This window comes from Tubulanus polymorphus, chromosome 1, assembly GCF_964204645.1.
Source record: "Tubulanus polymorphus chromosome 1, tnTubPoly1.2, whole genome shotgun sequence".
In the NCBI taxonomy this organism is placed as follows: domain Eukaryota; kingdom Metazoa; phylum Nemertea; class Palaeonemertea; order Tubulaniformes; family Tubulanidae; genus Tubulanus; species Tubulanus polymorphus.
Genome location: NC_134025.1, coordinates 17250452 through 17277598, shown reverse-complemented (window position 1 = coordinate 17277598; position 27147 = coordinate 17250452). Strand labels below are relative to the sequence as shown.

Sequence of the window (27147 nt, the reverse complement as noted above, 5' to 3'; positions counted from 1 at the left end):
CATTTCTTTAGACAGGGAATTAGCGGAACACCGGAACGTTGCTCGTATGGTGCGTTTGCACCCGTCGCAAAAAACGTCGTGATAAATGAAATCAGCTGGACTAGGGCCAGGAGCTGAGAGTGATACAATGGAACTCCATTCTGATATTTAATGAATAATTCATTCAATAGATTTATGTTATCTTTAGTATTTTTAATTCATGTCCATGTTTCAATTCATTCGTTGAAATCATAGTACACTAAACACAGATTCCGCGTGTGTCGGACTTTTTTTAAACTCTTTGGTCATCGGCATTCGTAATATACATACATCTTTCATTCTTCATCGAAAACACTCGATCGAACGCGAAGTTTAAACCCTTGACTAGGCGCAATTCTTACTGACCACCAATTTGAAGGGGCCATGGCTAACTCTTTTTGAGGGATTTTTGTACACTCAAAAATGGAATTTGAGGCGTTTTTGGTGGATTTAGGGGCTGTAGCCCTGTATTTGGAGCCAACTCGAATCACCGGACCATCGGTGTCTCACACTAAGAGTGGCCGCCCACTGACGTCACAGCGAGAAGCCGGTCCCCGGGAGTGGTTGATCGAATATTTTTAAATGTTTTTCGTTTCAAATGAAACGTTTTTTGCATATTGATATTCATAGTTAATGTATACGCCACTGCCTGCGCACGTGTCGTAGTATACGCCGCAACGCCGAGTAGATGTTGAAAAATATACACTGCGGTGGCGCTAGCGGACGGACACCCGTACTGTAAATAAGTCGTATCTCGTATGTCATATGTCGTATCTCGTATGTTGCATCTCATATCTCGTATGTTATATCTCATATCTCGTATGTCGTCTGAGGTCTTCCATAGATTACGACCTTAAAGCACATATTGACACTATAGTCATAAGTTATATTATATTATTATTATTATTATTATGTAGTAGTAGTAGAGCTATGAAATGTTATGAACTGTTCGATATGACATTGTAGATCTATATGATTACGAAGTATGCAAATTATACCAGGGTGACAAAGCAACTAATCATTGTCCAAAGAAAACATTTATCATCTTCATTTTGTACATTTATAACAGCATTAGTTTTAAATGGTAGTTTAATATAACTTGATGCATTTATATTATCATCTTTATAATATAAATTATTTTCATCTATTGGTTTTGATTTAGTTAACTTATTATATTTTGTATTGAATACATGTAAAGCCATAAATATTATTTCATGAAATATTAAACCAGATCCTTCAAAATATTTCTCTTCTATTTTACTTTTTATTTCATTATAACATTTATCTAATCTATCGTCTATATGGGTACTCCTTAAGTACGAAACTACGAAAATTAAGAAATATGCAACGAAATTACGAAATGCAAAACGAAATTAAGAAAGTACGAAACGAAATACTATACGAAATGCTAAACTACGAAACGAAATGGTCATTTTTTCGCGGGTCCTGCTAAAGTATAAAATGTAATACGAAACGAAAATTTTGTAATTTTTTGCGCTATAGCAGCAGACTCATGGAGCTGGCTTAAACATGCGCACCCGGTCTAGTGTGGCAGGGTTCCGTGCCGCGACTGAGTTTAGCGATGCCATCAGGGAGAATGATCTGCGCATGCTCATACTCAAATGGAAGGTAGCGATTAATAAATTACGGGTTAGAGAACGAAGTGTGCCTTAAAATATATCGACCAGTGCTAGGCTAAAAAATTGATACCTCATTTCTCCTCTGCTGAGGAGCTTAAAAGTTGACCCGACCGGCCGCTAATCTACCCTGAACATTAATTTTTTCTGAGCTAAATGATCGATACTATACAGGTTCAGATATGTCGGCCGGTGTCCAAGAACGTGAAGCGCTTGCCTTTCCTTTCTGCTACAGTCAACCCCGCATAAGTCGTCATCGAACTAGTCGTATCATCACATCTCTCGTATAATTATTTTGGTCCCGATTTTTTTCTTCTTTAAACCTTATAAAATATTGCTTATAACTCGTACTTTATAAGTCGTATCAATTATAAATTCCAAATCTTCTGATTTCATTCAAAATACCTCGCGTAAGTCGTAGCCCGATATGCCGGCAACAGATAAATCAAAAATATGCTGCAATATTGTCTGTGTAAGTGTTTAGACTGTTACAATGTAACTTTCTTGTGGTAGAGCACGATATAGCGTTATAACGAGCTTTGACCATAGTATGGGCGTGTGTTTGAAATGTGACCATTTCGTTTCGTATTTCGGTTCGTATTTTAGCTTTATTCTTTAGAGATCCCTAGGCCCTAACAGTTCTACCCATGAAATATCTATAGCAAGATATCTCAAATTGAGGCTCGAGGAATGGCGGCCATCTTGTTTTGCGTCGATATTTCATCAGAAAGTCAATTTTAAGTGCGTCATGTTTGGTATCTAATTAAAGGTCTCCTTTTAGGCATTCGAATGAAAAAGAAAATTGATAATATAATCCTCTAGAATCTATTTGATTAACCATTGGTTGGTGGGTATTATAGGCCTAGCAGCGGCAGTTATTTAGCGAAAGGGTCAACTGGAATTGAAAAACCATGAACAAATGAATAACAACTGCTTTTCAGAAGGATATCCTAGTATTCAAGATGAGATATTAAAATGACTACTTTATTACCTAAAGGTGAAGCAGATTAGAAAAAAAAATTCTTTTTAGCAAAAAATGAGCTAAAATTTAGACAAAACTTAAGATTCTTGAGCAAAATACTCAAAGTTTTTAAATTAGGTAGGCCTATCCATTATTGGTCTAATATATTGCCGATTTCATAATAAAGTATGAATTTATTGAGTGAAAGTGGTGCTTTACCTGCTAAATTGTCGTTTAGAGTGGTAAAAATGAACCCGGAAGTGTTTTGATTGATCAGCCGGTGTGGAGCCGGTAGTGACCCGGATGTAAACAATTTGAAGCGCCTTGCCGACTTTAGGTCAAAATCTGCGAAAGACTACTAAATCAATCTTAAAAGTAATAATTGAAAACAATTTACACGTATAAAGTATCTTATTTTATAATGTAGTAGAGTGCAACTTGTTAAAATTATTAATTTTAGCGTATGAGCACTTTGAATTGTTTACGACTTTTTCCGAGTGATACAGGGCCTACCAAAACTTGCACGCACCGACATGCTCTATATGAAACATGTTCTTAAAATATTCTGAGGTCAAATATCCAGCCAATCAGCAGCAGGCTCGTGGATTTGACCCCAAAAATTGCGTGCGTTTTTCACGTGTTTGAAAAATGCATGAAAAACATGGCCGCCATCTTGTTTCCTAGAAATGAGCCGACGCGCGCTGAACTACGACTTATTGCTCCATAACTATGCAGGATACACTCATGAAATTTACAGCACAACAAATAACCGGTAAATTGAATATACCGAGCAAGTTTGGCTTTAATTGGATATAGAATACGTTTTTTATGAGCGATTGAAATTTTGAAGCGTGGAAAACGCTAATTATGACACATTTTGATCACGTGACCTGAAATCCCTACTGATGGTGCTGAGATGGGTTGAACCCAGGGTTGAACCTTTATAAATGGTTATCGTTTCAGAGGTCGGATTCATAACCCTTGCTGGCAGAAATTTCTTCTGTGTCTACTAGACTATACGTGCGGTGAGAAATTGGTGTTTATGGGTAAGTCGCGATGACTATTATTGTCCATTTTCCAGTATGGTGTTGAATATCTACGAGTCCATCAACTACATGTATCTGTTCCGAAAATGGCCGAAGGATAACCTTCCGTCGGCTTCGTACTCGAGTATTATTCTCGTCAAGATTACAGTGCTTCCGTAAAACAGTTGCTCATCACCCAAAATCAAGCTCTTTCGTCCGGGGAATATCTTACAGTCTAGAAGACAGTACAGAAAAATTCTAGAAAATCCATGCCGAGTATGACATCTTCTGATATATCAGCATTCACAAATTTCCAGGGAGTCGATTTATCGAAAATCTTAGCGTCGATCTCCATCTGACCTTTGACAACTTCAATACCTAAGCCATTGGCCGTACTTAATGCAACATCCGACATCTCTAATTTATCTTTCATCGCGGGGCGTAGTTGATTATAAATCTTGCTATTTACAACGGAGACGCAAGCTCCCATGTCAATCAAATAATCTACATTGATTTCTCCTATCTTCCCTTGTATGATTATGCTCGTTGAATTTCTCCGAATTTGGCCGGAATCTCGAGGAGCCAACCGTCCCTCGTTTCCCCGAGGCCTCGATCTGCGACATTCTCGAGAAATGTGGCCAGGCTCTCCGCAGGCGTAACAGACGATGCGATTAGGGAAACGCCTACCGGCACCCTCCTGGGGGCTTTGCTGAGTCAACACTTGCTTCACCATTGAGGTTAGTTGAGAGACTTGTTCTTTTAACCCTTTAATTTCTCCGCGGGGTTCCGATTTAACCTGATTTACGAAGCCATGCAAGTTTCTCTCCCGAACATCTTCTAATTTCTCGAATGCCTCGAGTTCTACCGCTTATTTCACGACCTCGTCTAATGATGTACTGTGACTCTGTTGAAGGCGCATTCTCAAATCTCTATCATCCAAAGCATCGATAAAATGGTTTCGTGTTAATCGGTCTCATTGAGTCGGAGTTAAATCAGGGTAAGCGTTGGTTGCCAAGGTGATTAAAACCTGCGAGAGCTCTCTCAGGCCTTCATTCCGTTTACGACGACTGTTTCTTATTTCAGCCAAAAATAGTTCAGCCTGATGACCGTGTCCTAAGCGGTTGTCGAGCACTCTGACCAGTTGCTGAAAATCTCGCCTCTCCTCATCGACGAGTATACATACTACAGTAGACTCCGCTTACCTCGGAATTCTTGGGACTGGAAAATTTTTTCTGAGGTATGCGATTTCCGAGGTACATAAGGTCCGCAAATTTTGTCATAAAAAATCGTTGTGGACACGTGGGCTCAAATTATCTTTCTTATACTAATCTATGTTGAATAAAGATCGTATATGTACCATATCTGACAGGCTTTTATTGTTATTTCAATCAAAACCTCATATCCCCCCGGGAGATTTGACTTGTCATCTTTTATATCAAAACATCGTACTGTAGTACACCAAGTAAAGCCTCCTTCCCAGTTGAGAGAATTTAAAAACACGTGGGTTTGATGTGCAGTGTCAAGTCTATAGCTCCGCCTACATCCATTCAATTGACTATTCGTATTAAAGACAGCCGAGAACTAGCGCGACTGGCACGCTTCCAATTCTTACGATCATTAGCATATCTATCGCAATACACGTGGTAACATAGTACAGATGTTGATTCACGTCCAAGAACAGGTATTGATTAATCTGTATCAAGTTGTTATGCAGTAGGCTAGGGATGCGTTTTTGAAAAAAATATTGTCGGGACGATGTTCAGAATTTCCGAGGTACACGATTTTAGGACTCAACTTATAAAAAAATCATTCTGAGGTATGCGATATTCCGAAGTATGCAACTCCGAGTTACTCGGAGATTTTCATTTGAGAAATAATTGCATTAAGAAAAATATTTTAGATTTGTTCTGAGCTAAGCAATATTCCGAGGTGTATGACTCCGAGGTATGCGGAGTCTACTGTACATGTAGTTGTTGGGCTGGACCACGAAGATGAGCGAGTGCTTAACCCTCTCTCATCTACACATTATTTACGAGAAAAAATGCGATAAAATAACCATTAAATCGGGAATCTGGCGACGCTATCTTGTAGGGAATAATTGAAACATTATTTTGAGTCATTTTCAGCCGTTTCTAATGTTTACATGAACGTAGTTACAATTTGAAGTTACTATGAAAATGAAAGGAGTCCGCGCTTTTTTCGACTATGACTTTCGATCCATTCTACATATCATTGACGTCAACCAATGCTAAAAGACAATGACCTGGAAACTCACCACAATTATAGAACATATCACTAGCTACCATTTTGCAACTCATTGTGGTTAACAGGTCGGCTGGCCGACCATGTCATCGACTGAGGCTTTGCATGTCTTCAATCACATCAATTATACATTGTTAAGGCCAACTACCAATGAAAAAAACGACCACAAAAAACCAGGTACATGTACCACATGATTCATAATTAGCTCAACGACAACTCTACTATCGCTAAAAAGGAAAACCAAAAAGCTAATGCATTCTCTTTCCAAGTATGATGTCACCGCAAACACCTGCTGATGTACGCAAAGAACAGTAGTCGAGGTATATTCAACCAAATCTTCGGGGTCATCTAGATGCACACATGTACATGTCCAAGACTTTTCGTTGAAGTTTAGCATTCTTCAATTATAGATTGATAATCTGCGTTCACATCAAAGTGTACATATATCTACTGACATACAGCGTCATCCATGTACAAAATTTGTTTTTTGGAAGTGCGTGATTGGAGTGATGCTTTTACAGCATTTGCATAATCTGATATGTGGGTAAATTCGCAAATAGGCTGTTGTAATTTACCCTTATGTATAAGGTCACAAAGATATTTCAACATTTTATCACCATCAGCACATGATCTATTATTCAGGTTCCATTCAGTCATCCAGAATCCCACAAGCTTTATGTTATTAAAAATGAACTGTGCAGTGGGAATAGTAACTGGCTGTCTTGACATTCCACCGTAAGTAACCATTACACCATTTTTATCAAGATGTCTTATAAGCTGTGTAGCACTTTTGCCACCTACACAATTCAGCGCTAACATTGGCTTCTTCAGCACTTTCCACAATTCTTTTGTTTCAGGATATCTTGATTCTTCCTCAGTAAGGACCTGTGTAGCACCAATTCCTTTGAGATATTCAGTTAATTGCTTCAAGTCTTCTCTTGGCCTCAAAATATTTACAGTTTTCAGGTCCATTGAATTGGCAATTTGAATGACAGCTTGACCAACAGCACTATTAGCTCCATTTTGAATAACTGTATCACCTGGTTTAAGATTTACAAAGTCTAAAAGCAATCTATAAGCTGTACATGGATTGACAGCTATTGTTGCTGCTTTTGTCACAGGTATATCATTGTCAATTTTCTTAACCTCTTCCTCTGCACAAATGGCCATCGTTCTCCAGGTTCCCCAACCAGAAGTACTGGGAATAACCCAGTCCCCACACTCGATGGTTTGTACGTCACTTCCAGTGTCAACAATAATACCCACACCTTCATTGCCAGCAACTGCTGGCAAGGCTGGTTTTATTGGGTAAACACCTTCAATCATATTAATGTCTGCTGGGTTGATAGGAGCTGCCATCATTTTCACTAAAATTTCATTTGGAGAAAGTTTTTTTGGTAGACTGATGTTAGTTTTTACAAGTGTTTTTGTAGGATCCCCATAGCTAGCATATGTTATCGCCAAAGAATCATGGTAGAATAATTTGCTTTTTCTCTCTATATGAATCTGAGAAAGCCTTCTTGACAGAAGAGTGTACCGCAAATGCTGTGTCATCCTGTATACTTGCAGAGGGGTATAACTCCTGAAATGAGAAGAACGTTTTATGTCTGTGAGTACTGTTCTCATCAAATGGAGCCCCAAATTGATTGAGATTGAACTCAGAGCTCTACAAAATCAAAAATTTTCTATGACATAGTTGCCTACAGCAGCAGCAGCGCAGTACTCAAGAACCTTTAAATCCACCTCTGATCATTATGGTCAGCTAACAAGCCATCGCTTTTAAGGCTAAGGAAAAATATCTTCATTTGCATTAAGTATAGGCCTACATCATCAATGTCAGTTATTGTGGAAAATGAAAATGTGATTGTGCCTTGATCAGCTAAGATGATTTATTGTCTATGGTAAATAAGTTTATTCATCAAGTAAGGTTAAATATCTAAGTATAGCAAGGTGTATAGCAGTATAATCACAGCAAAGGCAATTCCCAAATGATTTCAATTGTACAAGTTGACATCAGATAATGTTCGTTTATGTATTGCCAACATGTCCGAAACACGCGGGCAAGTTACATGTCCAAAGCATGTGGGGCTAGTTAGATAGAGGCAAAGGCAATTCACAATATGTTTCAAATGTATATGTTGACATCAGTTGAAGATGATGTCCATTTATCTGTGGCTCACTAACCAAAAACATGTGGGGTTAGTTACATAGGGTGAAAAGGCAATTCACAAACTGTTTCAAATGTACATTGGAAATTGAATGAATGAATTACAACGAAATGGGTAGAATTATGGGGTGAGCGGCCCCATCTATGATGTTGCTAGCACATTTTTTCAAAACAGAATAAGAAAGATAAAGGTCTTTAGAAACTGCTTTTCAACTGGAAATATATTCCGCTATTATTAAAACTAAATGAAATCTATTCTCAAAATGCTTATTACGTGACGATGTGAGCCGGTGCAGTTGCCAGTAATTGTAACCGATATAATGCAGCTATCAATCGCAGGGAGGAAAGCTTTCCGGATTTATCGTGCACATGTGTGACGTGACCACATTTGTAGGCTAGACAGCAGTGACCGTTCATTGTTCTAAGTTCGTAAGTCTCTTGATTCTCAAAAGTCATTGAGTGTGGATCGCTCAAAATGAATTCCAAAATAGTTAGTCATGCAAGTGCCGATATTAAAACTATAGGCCTAGATCGTGATGTTACAAATACATGGAAATGGGCATGGTTGGGAGAGGAGAATTGCATGGGCGATGTTATGTTGATCTATTTGAAGAAAAATAGATGCTCCTGGACTTGCATTTTGTTCTTTGTGTAACATGACTTTGAAATGTGGAAAATCAGGGAAAGGTAATTTGAAAAAACAAGGGTGGCAACCATAAACGGGCCATGGAGGCCATTTGCTCAAACGAACATCTACCTATAGGGCTCCTACTAAAAACCAACCGCGCCGACTGGAAACTCCGGCCGACTGGATGGAGCTCGAATTAAAATGCATATCCTCGAATTACATGATTACTCATAAGACAGTGCGCAACTAAGAATATTGAGCAGAGATGAACTTTTTTAAAATTTCGTTTTCAAGTTCAAGCTTTCCCAAATTATTTATCATATTCACATCATTATATTTCTATTATTCCACGACGAAAGATATCCTGATCTATCCTGGATATTTACAGTGTAGAGATCGTGGACAGCATGATTTATGCTTATTACTAATGTACACTTGACGATGATCTCTAGAGTGAGATTGAAACGTTGTGAATTTTAGATTTTTGGAATAATTGAATGCTGGTCATCTTAGTCAAATTCTAGTCAAAAGAATTCTATTCATATTCTCACTGTTCATTCATATTTTTATAAATTTCATAAATTTATATTGCATGCATTGCTAGTCATATCCATTTGCATGAATTTTGTTATTTCCTTAAACAATCAATTTTTTTGCAGTAACTTATACATTTTCTTCATTTCAGAACCTAGATATTCTATAAATCAATATTATTTTTGCATGATTTAATGTCATTGCTTAACAACACATTCAGTCATACTTTATTTTCAGATATAGGTTCAACTGTAGTGGCCCGGATGTGGAGTATAAACTAAAGTCTATCCTAGTGGTTATGACCGCGGCATTTCACTAGTCTCAAAGAGCCAGTATCAACAACAATTTAATTGATACTGACAGCTTTAAGTGGTCAAACTCACACTGAGCATAGCTGCTTCGCTGGACCCCAGCTGCTTGTTACTATGTAACTTTTAATGTGTAAAAAGTGCTGATTTTGGCGAACCACAATGGCTGCCAGCCGGCCATCTTGATTCTGGCAGGGACGGTTTTTGGGCTGAAGATGTGTCTAGGGTAGATACATGTATAAACCAAATATCAAGACATTACATTGAAGCGTCTACAAAAATTCCCAAAATAACTGGATTCCGTCTACGGACAGACGACGGACGAAAAGTGAACGCAATAGCCCGCTGGGACTAAAGTCCCAAGTGGGCTTAAAACGATAATCTGTTAATCCAATGTCTATAGTACCGTAAATCGGGATGACTTGAGACTTATTAGTGATTTTTTCAAATGCAGCTCGAGGACCTACCTACAATCTACCCAAATGATGATTATTTGAACAACAATTGGTCCCTCTTCAGTTCTAGGCATGATGAAAAAATGTGTCTTATTATTTTCTAAATTTTTTTATTCAAAAACAACTCATGTCACCTCAAGGTGAGGGGTGACTTGAGACATACACAAAATAACACAGAATTTTAGTAAAATGAATATATGCGTAGTTTTTAACCCCCTAGACTCAGTCAGGCAGACAAAATAGGCCGACTCATGGTTGGGTCCTGTACATTCAGGAATCTTTTTGCATGCTGTCACTAGAGACGGGCCTGTATCCAGTAACCCCATATGAAATTGCACTGAAAATTTTAGTTCGGGTGACTTGAGACTACTAGTTGGTTAACACACAAATCCCTCATCAGCCATATTGTCTCAAGTCACCCCAATTTACGGTAACTATATAAAAAATAACAAGGGTAGGTATGTTCATATCCGCACGGGGCGCCACTATCGATTATGATGACCATTATTGATTAGGAAAAGTGTGATGCGCGTTTTACGACGCATTTTGACACGGCATGGGATCATTCATTAATTACGTACGCATGAAATTTGAATTTTTCAACCCCCCCCCCCTCCCCCTCTGTACGCAAAATCGGCCATTTTTCCGTATACATTAAGCATTACAGTACGCAATTGCACTGACCCCTCCCCCTCCCCGAATGCGTATGTAATAAATGAATGACCCCCATAGTAAAATCATTCATAAAACCTGTCTATCAATGCAAATGAGCCAAAATCTTTTGGAATCAACAGTAATTGGTAAATGTGGGTTTCAGATCAGAGGGCGAGAGGGCGACACACCACTCATCACCACAAGTAATTTTTTCCCATAATAAATGGGAGATAGAAAATCATTCTTAGCAGCAATAAATAACAGAATAAAACCAGCAAAAAAAACAATTTGAAATAAAAAAGTTAGTTGATGTTACAAAAGAAATTGAACACAAAATACTGAAATTAGAAAATATAAAAACTAAATATGGAGAGAAAGTATCAGCAAATTTAAGTTATTGTAATGTTAGTACAACGCGAGAATTTAAAGTATTTTTACCTGATAAATGGGTTTCATTGAGTACAGAGGGATTAAAAGATTTAGAAGGATTTAAAATAATCTATCATGGAAAAAATGAAGACAGGCATCATGATTTAGAAATTGTTGATTAAAAAAATAAATTGATAATAAAATTGATTATATATTGAGAATCCGAAATGACTTATCTGGACAATTTAATTGCTCCGCATAGATAGACAAAAGTTGTGAGATATTCAATTAATTAACTAGGAGTCCAGGGACACCATGCCCACTTGGGAAGTGGTTTCAAATGCTCAACAATCTAACAATTTCAATATTCAACGCCCTCTGGTGACCATATACATAAACCAATGACCTTGAAACTCAATACAATCATAAAACATGTCAGCAGCTACGATTTTGTAATTGATTGTGATAACAAACAATGCCTCGTTGACAATTTAATATGGAAATACTAAGTTATTCTACTATTCAACGCCCCCTGGTGACCATATTCAAAACCAAATAACCTTGTAACTCACCATATTCATAGAACATGTCATGAACTACAACTTTGCAATTGATGATGGTAACAAAATATGCCTAGGTACCAATATAATAAGGAAATACCAGGTTATTCTACTATTCAACGCCCCCTGGTGACCATATACATTAACTAATGTCCTTAAAACTCACCATAATCATGGAAGATGTCATGAGCTCCAACTTTGCAATTGATTGCGGTAACAAAATATGTATTGGTACAAATATAATAGGCCTATAGAAATACTAAGATATTGTATTATTCAACGCCCCCTGGTGGCCATATACAAAAAACAATGAACTTAAAACTCACCCCGATCATAGAACACGTTATACGCTACAACTTTCTAATTCATTGTTGTATCAAAATATGCTTAGGTATCAATATAATGTCGAAAAGCTTTTTCCCACCTACAAATAAGTACTTATGACACCAAGATGGCCGCCAATTGCATCATAATTGGAGGATCAAAAATACCTGTCTCAGGTATAAAACATCCCTTTACAAAGAATACCCATCACTAATTGCAATGAGAAATGGCAAACCAGTAGGAAGCTACAGGACCTAGAATTCTGGCCAAATTTGACATTTTTGGGCACTAAAAAGGTCATAGGACGGCCATTTTGAGTCAGATGGACCCAATCTTTCTTATGCTGATGGGCCCTTGGTAGATTCAAATTTAATCGAAAGATCAAGGTAAATGATCAAAGCGTCTTCAAAATTTCCCTCGTAAACTTCGAAAATGTGTAAAAAGTGCTGATTTTGGCGAACAACAATGGCTGCCAGTCGGCCATCTTGAATCTGACAGGGCCAATTTTTGGGCTGAAGATGTGTCTAGGGTAGATACATGTATAAACCAAATATCAAGACATTACCTTGAAGCGTCTTCAAAACTTCCCAAAATAACTGGATTCCGTCAACGGACGGACGAACGAACGGACGGACGGACGAAAAGTGAACGCAATAGCCCGCTGGGACTAAAGTCCCAAGTGGGCTAAAAATGAAATCATTTTTTTGCTTTTTTTCTAAAATATAAATCCATTTCTTTTATTGTGAATTTTGGAATTTCAGAAGTATTTTCATTTTTGATAGTAGTAGTTTCAGAATTATTAATAACATAAATTTTATTTGATTTTTTATACCAACTACACCCAATCAAAATGAATACAATTACGAATCTAGTTGTAAAATATAAATATCTATCAAATATTCTACTATCAGGAGTAGAAATAAAAATATTTTCACCATTATTATTAACATTTTCATCATCTATTTTTTCTTTTATAGCTTTTTTAAATTCTCTCGATTTAATTCCTTATTGCCGAGACCATTCAATTTGTTTCTGTGATCTCGGTTTTTTCTTCACAGTTAATAATTCCTTCACTTCTTCCACCTCGCTCATTTATTATAGAAAAATTTTTACTTTCAATATTTGAAAATGTTATAACTCCAGTTGATAATAATGTCATAAATCCACCTAATTGAAATGATAAATATCCAATCCATTTATTTAATTCAGTCATAACTAAATAATCATTTTTTAAATCAGCATATAATCTATTTTCATCTTCAATTGGTAGTATATATTTACATAATTTACCATAACCTTTTACTACATTTTCTGATATTGCATCATTAATTCTAGCTATTCTCGCAATTTCATAAATCTTAAATAATTTCATCTGATTTCATTGTATCTAATTCATTATAAGCTAAATTTTTACTAGTAAAACTTTTACATTTCCCAGATGCTATTTATATTTCTAATTGATGTTTACAATAAAGATAATATTCATAATTATTGTTTGTAGTAATATCATTTAAAGCACCATTATTATCTGGTGTTAAATTTGTTTCTGTTATACATAAATCATCTAAAGTTTTTTCAATTGGAACATCGCTATTTTTAGATTTTATTTTCCTTTCACCTCCCATTTATATAACAAAAAACTGTGCTGTTGCAACTAGAATTTATCTGGAATGTAACTAAAAATATACTAGATTAACAAGCTAGTCGAAATATTATTGTTTTTATTTATTTCTTGTTGAAATTTATTTGATTTTTGTTTCAACTACTAATAACTAAGATTTGACTAGAATTTGACTAAAATATACTAGATTAACAAGCTAGTTGAGTTTAAATGAATTCATATTTAAATGGGTGTTGTAATCGAAATAGTAATTTTGATCTTTTGTTATTTTTCAATTTTATCCATATATTCATTACGTAAATCATGTGGAATAATATCATTTTCCTCAAGCACATTTTTCATCGATTTTCTATCTTTATTGTAGAATAATACTAAAAATCTAATGTTTTCTCTAAAATCTTTAACAATTGAATTATATTTTTGATTTAAATCCCACGTTGTTATCCCAAAATGTCTTCCAGAGAAAGCTAAATAACATAATTCACTCTCTCTTATTTTTGAATCATGTAAATTTGCACAATCAGCTATGATAAATAATGTATTTGATCCTTTATAAATATCAATTGCTATTTTAATACAATTATCTAAATTTTCTAAAATTATCTAAATTATCTAAACTGTTTTAGGATCTAATACAAACAATAAATTTATTATTTCTAGTAATATTTCTATTATAAGTTTGATTAAATTCATAGGTTGGACAAAATAATACTATATTATCAAAATAGTTTTTATAAATAGTTTCTAATAAATTTAATATAAAATAAGTTTTTCCACAATTTGTTACACCAGAAATTAACATATTATGAGGCTCAAGTATAAATAATTCCTTATTCATTTATATATCTTTAATTTTACTCGATAATATCCATTCATTGAATTTATCCGGCCATCCAACCCGTTTTACTAAAGATTATTTTTTTCTATTAACAGTTTTTGTTTTTAATACTTTTTCAATTTTATATTCTTGTTCTAGATTTTCAGTAGTTAAACTTAATATTTCGTCATAAAAGTACCCATCAACTTCTTCACCATCTAAATCTTCTAATTTATAGACATATGGTTTTGTTGTTATTACCTTTTTTATTTCATATATTTCTCTAGTAAAATTACGATCGTATCCTTTGTCAAATATTTTTTTATACTTAGAAATTCTAACATTTTGACCAACTTTAAATTTAGGTTCACCAAAATCATCTACAAGAAATGCTCCATATAAATTATTCCAATTTCAGCATTTTCAGGTTTTCAAGCATCGATAGGTTTCATTCCAATAGAAGAATGATAAGAATTATTATAACCTTCTATCAATTTTGGTAAAACATCAATCCATTTAAAAGTATTATTTGCTGTAAAATATTTCCACATTCTTGTTCTTAATGTTCTATTTAATCGTTCAACAACTGCTGCTTTTTTATCCGATTTTGTTGAAAAATATTTAATATTATGATAATCCAAGAGTTCATGAACAGATGATTTATCAAATTCTTTTCCATCATCAAATTGTATTTTTTCTGGCTTTATTTTACCACCTGAAAGAAATTTTCTGAAAACATTTGATGTTTGTACAGCATCTTTTCTATAGAGTGGGAAGCTCCATACATAAGGACTAAAAATATCAATTATATTCAATATCCACCAATAATCATCATTATCTTTCTTAACATTTTTCATATCAATTAAATCTCCTTGCCACTGTTGATCTACATAACTTACCATAGTCATCATAACCTTTCTGTTGTTCTAAAAACTAACCATAATGCATATTTATTACCGGTATAATAATCAATTTGATTGATATTACAATTTTTAAATGATTTTACTTTTATTCATAAAATGTTTTCTAATTTCTGGCCATTGATCAATCATTCTCATTCCTTGGTTAAATATTTTATTTGCTATACCTTCAATAGTTATTTCTACTTTTGTTATTTCAGGATAAGAAATATTAATATACCTTTAATAGATCTTCTTGGGAAGTTTATATTTAGGGTTTTCTGTTACATCACAGAAAACCCTATTGAGATTCGCGTGTTTCTTCTTATTATTATTTTATGTCTCACTATTTTACTAAAAGAACTAAGGCTTCGTTACCTTGCCGCTGTTGTCGATACAATCCGTATGATATCGTTTAGCTCACTGAGATCTACAAATACTCTGCGTGTTTTTTCACGAATCATCGTTACAAAAGCACTGTCGGGCCATAAACGTCGAAAATTTAGCCCCATTGAATGGGGCGACATGTTTTTCGAGTCGTCATCCCGAAATCAACCCGCAGGCCGATTGTCACTTCGATTATCAATTCAAGTATAAATGAACTAATTTATTGCCGCAGACTTCACATTCAGCCGCGGTCTTCAAACAGTGATTTTAACAATAGCCCATTTTCCTCATCAAATCATATTACCGATACACTGGAAATTTACTACTTTAGATTTTAAAAGCACTGTCGAGCCGTAAACATCGACGAATCGACGTGTGTTACTACATCGTCGTTCCGGGGATCAGCTGTGAGTTTCTCCTCATCATGAGAATCAAATCGAGTACAAATTAATTTATTACTACCAGTGATTTGGCTGCGGGTTTCAAGGAGTTAGTATAACAATACCTATTTTTCTTTACCAAATTAACCGTGTATTTACTAAGATAAATCTTTAGTGTACCGGGGAATCGTAGGCCTAAACTAAACACGCCGAAGAGATATAGCGGAGAAAAGCTGTTATGTCGACGAGGTATCAAAATAAAAGAATATATTACTCCATTCGGCCGCGGGCTTCAACCTATATATCAATACCATCAATACTCTATATTTCCTACAGTACATACTGATCATTGTCAAATGCACAAGGTATTTACTAAATACAAGTATATAACACACTCCTTTCCGTATGCTGGAGTCACACTTGGAATTTGGAGTAAGCGTTCGCTGTGGGGGAAAGGAGATCATTCGCTTTGTCGCTTGAAGTGTTTATCGAGTTTTACGTGGCTTTAGGCCTACCGGTATTGAGCTTTACTGTCTCAAACAAACACAGTATAATTGTTGCGTTTATTAACGGACCCATTGGATTGAACCTCAAAACAAAATTTTCGACATTTAGGAGGGTTGTTATTCAATAGGCCCACGACCAATCTGTCCGGATGTTAGGCCTACGCATACACATAGGGTAACTCCACGTAATTTCGGAAGCCGTTTTTTAATCAACTAATTTCACGGGCATTAATCTTCGACTATAGGAATTGCCAATAGCACTTTTTTTCATAGCCGCATATTTCTGCGGTCTAATATCATTAAGGAATCGTTTAAAACGAGTTCCCTTTAAAAGATATGTCAATTTATGTCATTTTAAGAGACAACATAATTTCGGAATACCTGGTTACGTAAATTCGGAAGCACTCCACATAATTTCGGAAACGAAATAACGAAAATATTTGCTATCATTTATATGTACTCACAACGCGTCGTTCTTGGACAATGCCATGTTGGTAAAGTAGGGGAGGTAGCTATATGAACGGTAGTTGGACAATGCCATTTTGGTTAAGTAGGGGTGGTAGCAATGTCATTGAGGTTCGAATCCCATTATTAAACTATTTTAATTTCGCGCAAATTTTACGACGATTAATCAATGTATATGTCATTTCATACAATGTTTTTATATAAAACAAATTCTTTTTATATAAAGTTGATGAGATTAAAAAACACTGATGCTTCATAGCAATATGGCAACGAAAGTTGGACAATGCCATTTGGGTAAAGTAGGGGTGTTAGCAGGTGATTGATGTTCGAATCCAATAATTAAACTATTTTAATTCGCGCAATTTTAGCCGATCAGCTGATTGAGGGTAAACAAATAAACAGAAGCAGAAGTTAAGTATTTCAAACTTTTATATTTCATAACATATTCGTATTACACAACCCATATATAATTGCTGTTATGTATTTTGAAAAAATAACTTATATGCCTACCTGAATAATAAAATATCAGGCTCATAAAAAAATAAGATTTGTACCTATAAAACTAAAAACTTACCAAAAACCTAACATTTACATCCATAAATTAAAAATAAAACATATATTCCACTGATTAAGTTGACAAAAATATTTTGATTTTAGAATGTAGCGAACACGTCCATCGTATTTTGGAATTCTTCTTTTGGAAATTCTAGCTGCATCCTGTTGTTGATGACTTTTGGAGGGCTTAAATCATAGATGATGTTTTCTGTGGGGTGCTCCTCGATGATGTCTACATCCGGCCATATAAATGAATTTTTAGTTTCACATGGTTGGTTAAGAAACTGTACCATCACTACGTCTCCAAAGGCAAGAATCTCTAAGATCTGAAAACAGATTTCATGAATTGGGTAAGCCATTGAATGCATTTGTTCTCAGAACTAATTTCAAGGAATCGTACCACTCCAAAATAAAGATGTTTTCGTCCACGATTGCCCTCTTGGTATAGCGCTATGTAGACACCCTCACTGTTAAAAGAAAACAACCATTTTCAAGTCAGTATACAAACAAGATCTAAACTACAATTCTACAAGCCTACCTAATATTTATTTCTTGTATTTTAGGCATACTTGCTTCAGGAATTTGATCATCATCTTGAGTTTGATCATCATGGCCCTGAAATGCATGTTTTTCATTGACAAATAATGAATCATTGAATTAACATTCTCAAATGGTTTTGTTATCTACTTACTGGAATATTTGATTCCTCTGGTCTCGATGAAATCTGCAAAAAGAGCGTGACAGGAAAAATGTAAATAAATGGTACATTAAAACCATAACCTATTTGCAGCACTATTTTAACTTACAGTTGTAGTGAGTCTTTTTTGCCTCTTTTCAATTCTCTCTTGTTCTTTTTTTTCTTTTAGATTTTGCTTAGCAACCGCATTCGCATAGGCATCGTCAGCAGTAAGTATGAAGTATCTCTTCTCTTCACATTTTCTCTTCTTTTTTGCTAGTGTGACCACAGGGTAATCCAAAACATCGTGATCTGGATCAGCTGATAATGTTTTGAGAATCGAAATGAGATATCTCATATGGAAAAATATTTGTATTTAATTCATTCTAAATTCTCTGTTACCTGGGGACGAGTTGTTATCAAAAGGAAATATAGGTGGCGCTTCTGTCTCCGCTGTTAAAAACTGAAAGATATATTTCATAAACATATGTGAATACTCCATTTAGATGTGAATGTAATGTGAGGAAAACAAATCATGAAAAATAAAAGGATATTTGTTGATTGTTCGTCAGCACTTGAAAACTGAAATGTAAAATCATTAGGTGTAAGTAACAACAAAGAACACAATAGAACCAATCTGAATCTGTTATTCCAACACAGGTAAAATAATAATACTAATTAACAAACAATGAACCTATAATTAATAAAGTTTTTTGTTTCACACCTGAGATGGATTTTCACTCGTTGATTGATTCTAGATAGTAATTAAGGTTACAGGTCATTGCAAGATATTTTAAATGATTTTGTCTATATTTACGTTTTGTATGTTTTAGTGTGAAAAGTCATACCTTATTTGATTCCGACAACGGAACATCACTACATGGTGTAGGATCGGCGATCTAGAATACCAATACACATCATTGTATTCAAATAACAACTTGGTAAGATCATATGACCCGGATAGAAAATAACTCACATCAGCAATGACTGTTGCAATTGTAGTTGTAGATGGAAGAAATGCCTCTGGTGGAATTATAGAAGGATCGAATGGATAAATCCGGCACGACCTGAATCCATTAATTAAGTGTTCAGGCGAGATACTCTGCCAAGTAGGTGTAAAGATTTCAAAAAAACAACTCTTGTTGATGATCCGACCTGGATTTTGATTTGAGAAGTTTTGACAGAGGCGATTCCATGAGGACTTTAATGTCTTAAAACACGATCTAAAAAAGAACACATACCGCCGCGGTAAACATTAAATTAGATTGTATAAATCAATAAGGGCAAAAAGACCTACCGATCTAGAGGCTGTAGCCAGTGTGATGTGTGCTCTGGGAGTTCAACTAATTTGATGTTATTTTCGCGAGCCAGTTCCACCAATTCTAAGAAATTGTGGCTATTATGACCATCTGATATCAAAACTTGCGGGCGAACTCGGCCGATTGCTGGTAAAAAGCTCTTCTTAAACCACAGTGTTGCGATTCCCTATTATGATAAAAATTATGGAAAGTTAGATAGATTAAAAGTAAGTTGTTGATTCCTGGTTATGTATAGGCCTATTATTTGTAACCTGCTTTGTCCATCCACTTTCAGAAACAGACACTGTAGTTCCGGGAGGTGCTCGATTGGAATCAACAGACTGCAGTGATGCTGCCGTTTTCCCTTTAAAAATTACATTCGGTGCTAGCATCTGCCCTGCCGCATTACCACAAGCCATGATGGTAATAGTTTCACGATTGCCACTAATGCGTGCCTGCACATATCTGCTTCCCTTTCTGTGAATGAAACACAATTCTTAGTCTTATTATCAAACCTTTATGAGATATCTGTTTTATATTTTCAGAGGACTTGGTGTGCATTTTATGACAAATTTACAGTTGTATTTGATTCAAAGGGTCATTGATTCCATTAAACTATGATAATAAATGCCACAATTGATACAATATGTTAGTTTATTTGCTGAAAGTTCAAGATTTTGACTAAAAAATTGGTTAAAAATCATGCATGATAGTGAAAAAATGTACGGGTATGTATAGGTATATATCTACATATTGCACTGAGGAATATTAGCCTACCTATCTATTGACACAATGTCTAGAATTATCATTGAGCTAATGTTCAATTTTCATACCTAGCAACTATTTTCCCAGGGACATGGGAAAACTGCAGGCCGGTTTCATCCATGTTCCAGATGTGCATTGGTTGAAGTCCTGCCAATGCACATTTTGCTGCTCCAAAAAACATCCCCACTTTTTTTACATTCATACACTGATGCCTGATGGCAGCAGTGCCTTCGGGCTTGCGCAGTGTTACTGACGGATTTCTGGATTTAAACCCAGCCCAAAACTGATCACTTGGGACAATCTAAAAGAAAAGACTGCATTATTAAATTCATGCTTTCAAATAACAAATCCTAATGATGTTGGCTAATTGACAAGCACCTCCTTGAACGGTTTTCCACGTTTCAACGCAAGATCTCCAGCATATTTCAGGAAATTATTCTTTGAGAATCCGTATCCCAAATCAGCCCTGTTTTTGGCAAAATCGGCGAGCTTTTTCTCATCTGCCTCCGTTAAATGTGTCGGCCGGCCTAGTTTTGAATCTGCCGGTATTTTGCCACTAACACGGTCGTGCAGAGTTGATTTTGGAACTGCAAAATTCTTAGCCGCCGATAAAACTGATGAGCCATTTCTGACGGACTCAATGGCTTCACGCATCTGAGCTTCCGTCCACTTTCGATACACTTTTGGCATTCTATAAAAAAGAAATGAAAACATGACCTTCTTTATTATGAACCGAGGTGAAAGAAAATGTAAAAAAAATATTTCGTTAGGCCTGGATAGATTGTTTCTGTAATTTGTTATGACAGCCTAGACCAAGATCTTATTTTGACTGAATCTGGATGGTGGTAGCCCTACCTGAATTCATGAATGAATGAGCCTAGAGAAAATAGTTCTAAACCTGACTTTCTTTCTTTGATAGGCCTAACTAATCAGCATCACAGTCTTATTTAATGTGGATAACAGCTGTGTAAACATACGCGTAACTAATCTAACATAATTTCGGAACTTCCGAAATTATGTGGAAGAGCCGTGAAAGCTGGGTGTGGGATTTCCGAAATTATGTGTAGGCGAGCGAGTTCTTGAAAATCGCCGTTTTTTTTACGATGAGCGTATTCCGATAGAAAATGAATGTTTATAAACAAACTATCGACTTCCTAGAACTTCTTGGCAGTGTTTACGTATCGGCTGCCACGAAATTCCGTAAAAGCGGGGCGAATCAATAATTTACTTACATGACTGACTTTTTCGCCCTGCCGCGCTGATTTCGTGTGCCAGAAAGAAATGCGTACTACGTCATCAAAATGGCGCGGAATCCCGTGGAATTCCCAGGAAATACCAACCTACCTCCCCTATATCTAATTTGGCCTAATCCACGTAGGTATTCCCTCTCCGCGACCGCGGAGATGCTGTAGAAAAAAAACTTATGTGGTCTTCCGAAATTACGTGGAGTTACCCTAGGCCTACATAGGCTAGTAGCCTCTACTAGGTTAAAGCTAAGTTCACTGTAAAGGAGGAATCAGATTTATTAAAGTGCATGTTAATTAGTGATTTACTGGTTCTGACTTGTAACGATCAATCACAATTATCAATTTTATTGACAAAAATGAAGATTTTTTTGAAAATTTCGTCTGAGCAGACAGCTTTATAAGCCAGACTTTTCATCATAAATGAAACTGGTATTCCCCTTATTCCTATGACTTAAGCCGGGGGTGGGTCGGACTTGCGATGGCTTGTGACTCACTGCGAGGCCATTCACTGCGACCGCCAGCGACGATTGTGTCGCAACGACTCATCCACCTATCCTCCCTTGCGACAGGTTGTGACTGTCAGCAACGCCAGTGACAAGGAGTCGCACGTGTTCTACTTTCTGCAACGCGACATGACTGTCACAACCGACCTACGTGCTCTTGCGACTGGCAGAAACTAGTCGCACACAGTCGCTGACAATCGTATCGCAACCGATTTGCACCGAAACTTGCGATGCAACGCGAGGATCGCATCACGTCACAAGGCCAACCTACGTCCGGCTTTGAGTTACTAAGGAGCCCAAGAAATATCTTTTTTCTCGTTTAAAAGACCTTTCGCTTGTAAATTCTTTCTACGGAACAAAATTTATTTCGTTCGAACCAATATTCTGTTCGGTTGAACCAATTTGAAAAAATCGTTAGAACAAAGTTGAACAAACTTTTTTGTTGAAACGAAAGGTTTTTTCGTTCGAACAATCGTCCGATCTAACAGAATCGTTTAAATTTGAACAGAATTTTCTTGTCAGAACATTAAGTTTTTCGTTCGAACAAGTATATTGTAAAAAGTTTTTTCTCCGAACCAAAAGTATTAAGTATTTTGTTCAATCGAAACAGAATTGTTTTCATTCAAACATTCGTTCGAAAAATTTGTTTTCGCTCAACCAAATTTTTTGCCGGGACAGAGTTTTTCATTTCAACAATAACATAGCTTTCAGAATGAAGAAAAGTTTTGGTTCAAACAAAAAGCGTACAAGATTTTCTTGTCGGATCATTAAGTTTTTTGGTTGAACAGCGTGTTAAGGTTGTTTTGGAAATTTACTCGGTCTGGTATATCTTGGATTACTGTGTATGTCATTTTTCAGGACATTAGAAGACGACTTAGGATACTACCTTGCGTGACTCCACTAGTTAGACCAACTTATTCCAAGATGAGGCGTTCCGTTGATTTCGGCTACAAGTTTTCGTTCAGATATAATGCTGAGCCATTTCGGCAACCTATCATCGATACTGTTTCCTAATAGCCTTGTTTAGTAATGGCTGATGTTGTACCTTATCAAATGCTTTGTCGAAATCATAAAGAGTAATTATCGCCTACTGTGTTAACCATTGAACAGGATTCAAAGACTGTGCAGAAAACCCGTTATCGCTGCTTTGCAGCTATATTCTCATTAATTATTTCATCATTTGCACAAATAGTTACAATTTTAAATATTTCAATATATAATCATATAATAATGAAAATCCTTCGTGATATTGAGTTTGAATTGTGCTAGCAATATTTTCATCAGTTACTGTGTCATTTTCTAAACATATATTCGATAATTTATAACCCATATCTTTAACTACACTTGATAATACAATTTCATTAACAGGAGCAAATGTTATCTCGAATATAATATCTTCTTGAATTGCGTATTTATATAAAGGTGCATTATTATTTATCAATTCAAAGTCTAATGGAATTTTATATTTGCTTCCATAAATCTTTTTTTATCAAATTATCTGTAGCATTAGTTATTATTGCATTATTAGCTTCTGATCTTAATTTATTATGGTTTTCTGATTGGATGCCTTGAAATATCATATTCTTTCTATTTTCTTTTGTTAACCATAAATCTTTGTAATGCATAAATAAATTATAATCATCTAATGAGAAAACTGTTTCTGGTCCGATCTTTATAGTTAATTTTTTAATCAAATATCTCCCAACATTATCTACAACATAATTATTATCATTACCAGTTACATTTATATCAGCTGACAAATAAATACTATTTGGAACATAAAAAGTATTTTGATTTAATCTCGGGATTCTAACATATAAAGTTTCATCAGGATTAATATTAGAAGGGTTATGAGTAATTATATGATGAGATCTCTCTGCTTTAATAGCATTAGATATTTTTGAATTCTTAGAAGGATCTATATATCTATCCTAACTCCCACTCATTTATTTAACAAAAAAATTAATTATTTATTTTTTATCATATTCACTAACCCAAAAATAATAGCACTAACAATTGTAATTAAAAATAAAATAATATGTTCAGCAGCAAAACTAAGAATATTTCCAGCAGATTTTAATACAAAACCAAAAATTGATGCTATAACTCCGGGTAAAGCTGCAGTAGATTTTTTAGATAGTTCCCATAGATATTTTGCTAATTTTCTTAAACCATCTTTAACTTTATCTTGTATAGAATTATTATGACTTGGAGGTTTATTGGGTGTAGGCGTAGATTTTAATGAATTTGAAATAGCTAATCCAATTGTTGTAAATAACGTAGTTACAGCTGTTAGAATTGAAAGAATTGTTATACCTTCTAGTTTAAATAATAATTTTATTCTATCTTTTAATGATATTTCAGAATTTAGTTTTATCAACAAATCTTTAAAAATAGCTTTTAATCTATTCATATTATAATCATAGGATTTTTTTAATAATTTAATTTCTTCTTCCTGTAATTCTATGTTATATTCTAAATCATCTTTTTCTTTTTCTAAATATGCATTTCTTTTTTTCAATTTCTTCAGTAACTTTATTATCTCTATCTAATTTTAATTGCTCTATTTCTTTAATTTTATCAGTTCTATCTTTTTCTAAAGTTCTAATTTTAAAATCTCTTATACTTTTATCATGCGCAATTTTATCAGATGCAAGTCTTATACTAATAATTTCTCTAATTGCTTTATCAGAAAATACATTTAAATCTTCCAATTCTTGATCTGTTGCATCAAGTAACCCATTTGGTAAAAGTTTTTCAATTGGAACTTTATTTGATTTAAGTTAACTAGTTTTGGAAGTTATATTCTGTTCAGAAGTTGTTTCTGTTTCTAAATTATTTTTGATTATTTCAAATAATTCATTAATTCATTGTTTAAATACTGTTTTATTTTGATTTATTTCTGTGTCGGTAACATTTTCTATTTCATTACTATTACTTTTTCTTTTAATTCTAGATGATTCTAAATTACTCAAAGTTGATTCTGCTAATATTTTGTTTTGATTTCTATAAGTGATATTATTATAATAATCATCTTTCAAATAATAGTAATATTCACCAATAAATATTTTTGGGAGGGGGGTACGAAAGTGCAATAGCGCCGTATTTATTACTGATATAACATGATTAAGTGTTAAAATCGATAAGGAATAATACGTCATCGCGGTAACAAGGAGGACCCACCGGTATTGTACGGTACACAGGGACCTGACCAAAAAAATTTTGACCCCAGTATCCTAGGTACTATATATAAGAAAACAAGGGAGCCAACTCTCCGTCAGATCGGTCGATAGGTATGTCACTTCACCAGTTCGTAACTTCGTTATTGATAATCCAATCCGCTTCAAGTAAGATTACTCTTAAAGATAACGAATTTAAGATAACGCGTTAGACTGGGTGGTTTGAGAAAGATAAGAGTGTCTTTGAGATTGTTAAATCGTTCGATTAATCCGAAAAAATCAGCAAAATCCGTCTGTACCGCACCAGCCTGGAAGTCAATATGACCATGATTTTTTAAAACAAACGGCGCTTTCGACCAGAAATTCCGAACCAATTTTCACAAACAATTCACCCAGTCCTGAGAATGGCCGGTTCGCGGAGCTCCGTATACTGCCAATACTAAAGAGCTCGCGTGAACCACCCACCCAGTCACGTAGTCGTTATTTTACGTCGAAATTGCCGACTGGCACTCAGTCGGTACTTTAACCACTCAGTACTCGGCAACTACTCATCCGATTTCAATAAATAAACTACCTACACTGACCTTATGTTGTTATGTTTTCATTGTTTACACTCCAAAGAATATATTTGAAGTTCAAGTGGCTGGAAATTGCCTCTAGAAATATTTTAGTACCGCTTTTGTTTTACTAAAAAACGGTTCCTCGCGAGACTCACACGCATGAAAAAATCAATATCTTAGCAACACAACAATAGATACCGCTCTGCGCGACTCGTGGATAGCCTATTTGAAAAGTCATGAAAAATCGTTTCATACACAAAATACGATGACAAAATGACTAAATAAACACAACAGTAAGAACAAGAAAGATCAGAGGATTGCAATGATGGGTTACTTTTTGAAATCGGTTGAATGAGAGCTGAGTAGTGATGATATAATTAGAGTTGAATTAAAAAGAATTTAAAATCACCGCGTATATGGCTTCCGCGACTTAGTGTCAGGGGTCGCGTCAGCGATATACCACTGACACTAAGGTTCTCAGTGAAACAAACAAGGGCTTTTTGGAAAGCTTAGACTCAAATCTTACCTCTGCATATCGTTATTTCTGATTAAAATGATAATCTTGTCTGTAGCAAACGCAAAATTTGACCGAGATCGAAACCGGGTTTCAAATTTGCGACACGGCGGCCATTAATCATAGCTCCGCGCTTAATACGAAAATTCAAATAAAAAACTTTTGACATAGCCTAGCAAATTAGGCCAAATATCTTACATTTATGTAATTAATCTAAGAATATTTGTTGCGCGTTGTAGTTATTCTTAAAATGCGCAAAAATGTGATTAGAAAACATCGCGTTATAGCATTGAGTGCGGTACTTATCAGCGGGCGCCACCATGCGGCGACCACGGTAATGTGAGGAGCCGTTTTTCAATCTCGGCCCGGTTTTACATTCCCTAGGCTTTGAACAGGATTATCAATTAAAATGGAAATAACGATATTCAGAAGTAAGTTCAGGGTCCAATCTTTCCAAAAAGTCCTCGTTTGTAAAAATCGGTTCAAAATTTCTGATCGATGTTTCTTTATATATAGTACCTAGGATACTGGGGTCAAAAATTGTTTTAGTCAGGTCCCTGTGGTAGGTACTGTACATAGCAAGTCAAAGACACTTTTCGCTCAATTCGTGATATCTCCTGAAGATAATTCAAAAATTTAAAAAACATATAAGTCATATTGTTATTTGAGCCCTCCCTCCCCATTCCAACACGATTTCTTTCAGTTAGATTGGAGCTGTTTGAATTTTTTAAAGATTAACAAGGGGGCTAACGACGCCCACACACTACTCAATTCATTCAGTCACTTACTATTTCGTTATTCCTCATCCGACTTGTCGAATAAGTAATCCGTTGGTTCACAGGAGCTTGTATGCAATTTTAGATGATTTCCGTT

The 27147-nt window shown here is 35.2% G+C and overlaps 1 protein-coding gene across 3 annotated transcripts; it reads right to left on the bottom strand.

Annotated features, from left to right (window-relative positions):
* Window positions 1-1184: 1184 nt before the first annotated feature.
* LOC141914751 (enoyl-[acyl-carrier-protein] reductase, mitochondrial-like) lies at window positions 1185-27147 on the bottom strand. 3 transcript variants are annotated; one of them, XM_074806040.1, is made up of 3 exons: window positions 27063-27145; window positions 15240-15266; window positions 1185-7485 (listed from the first exon to the last, which is right to left on the bottom strand). In XM_074806040.1, exon 3 carries the CDS (start codon window positions 7455-7457, stop codon window positions 6351-6353), a length of 1107 nt encoding a protein of 368 aa, XP_074662141.1. In that variant the 5' UTR covers window positions 7458-7485; window positions 15240-15266; window positions 27063-27145; the 3' UTR covers window positions 1185-6350. The 3 variants fall into 3 exon arrangements, with proteins under 3 accessions (XP_074662141.1, XP_074662139.1, XP_074662138.1); XM_074806038.1 differs by having other exon boundaries at window positions 15240-15273; window positions 27063-27130; XM_074806037.1 differs by lacking the exon at window positions 15240-15266 and having other exon boundaries at window positions 27063-27147.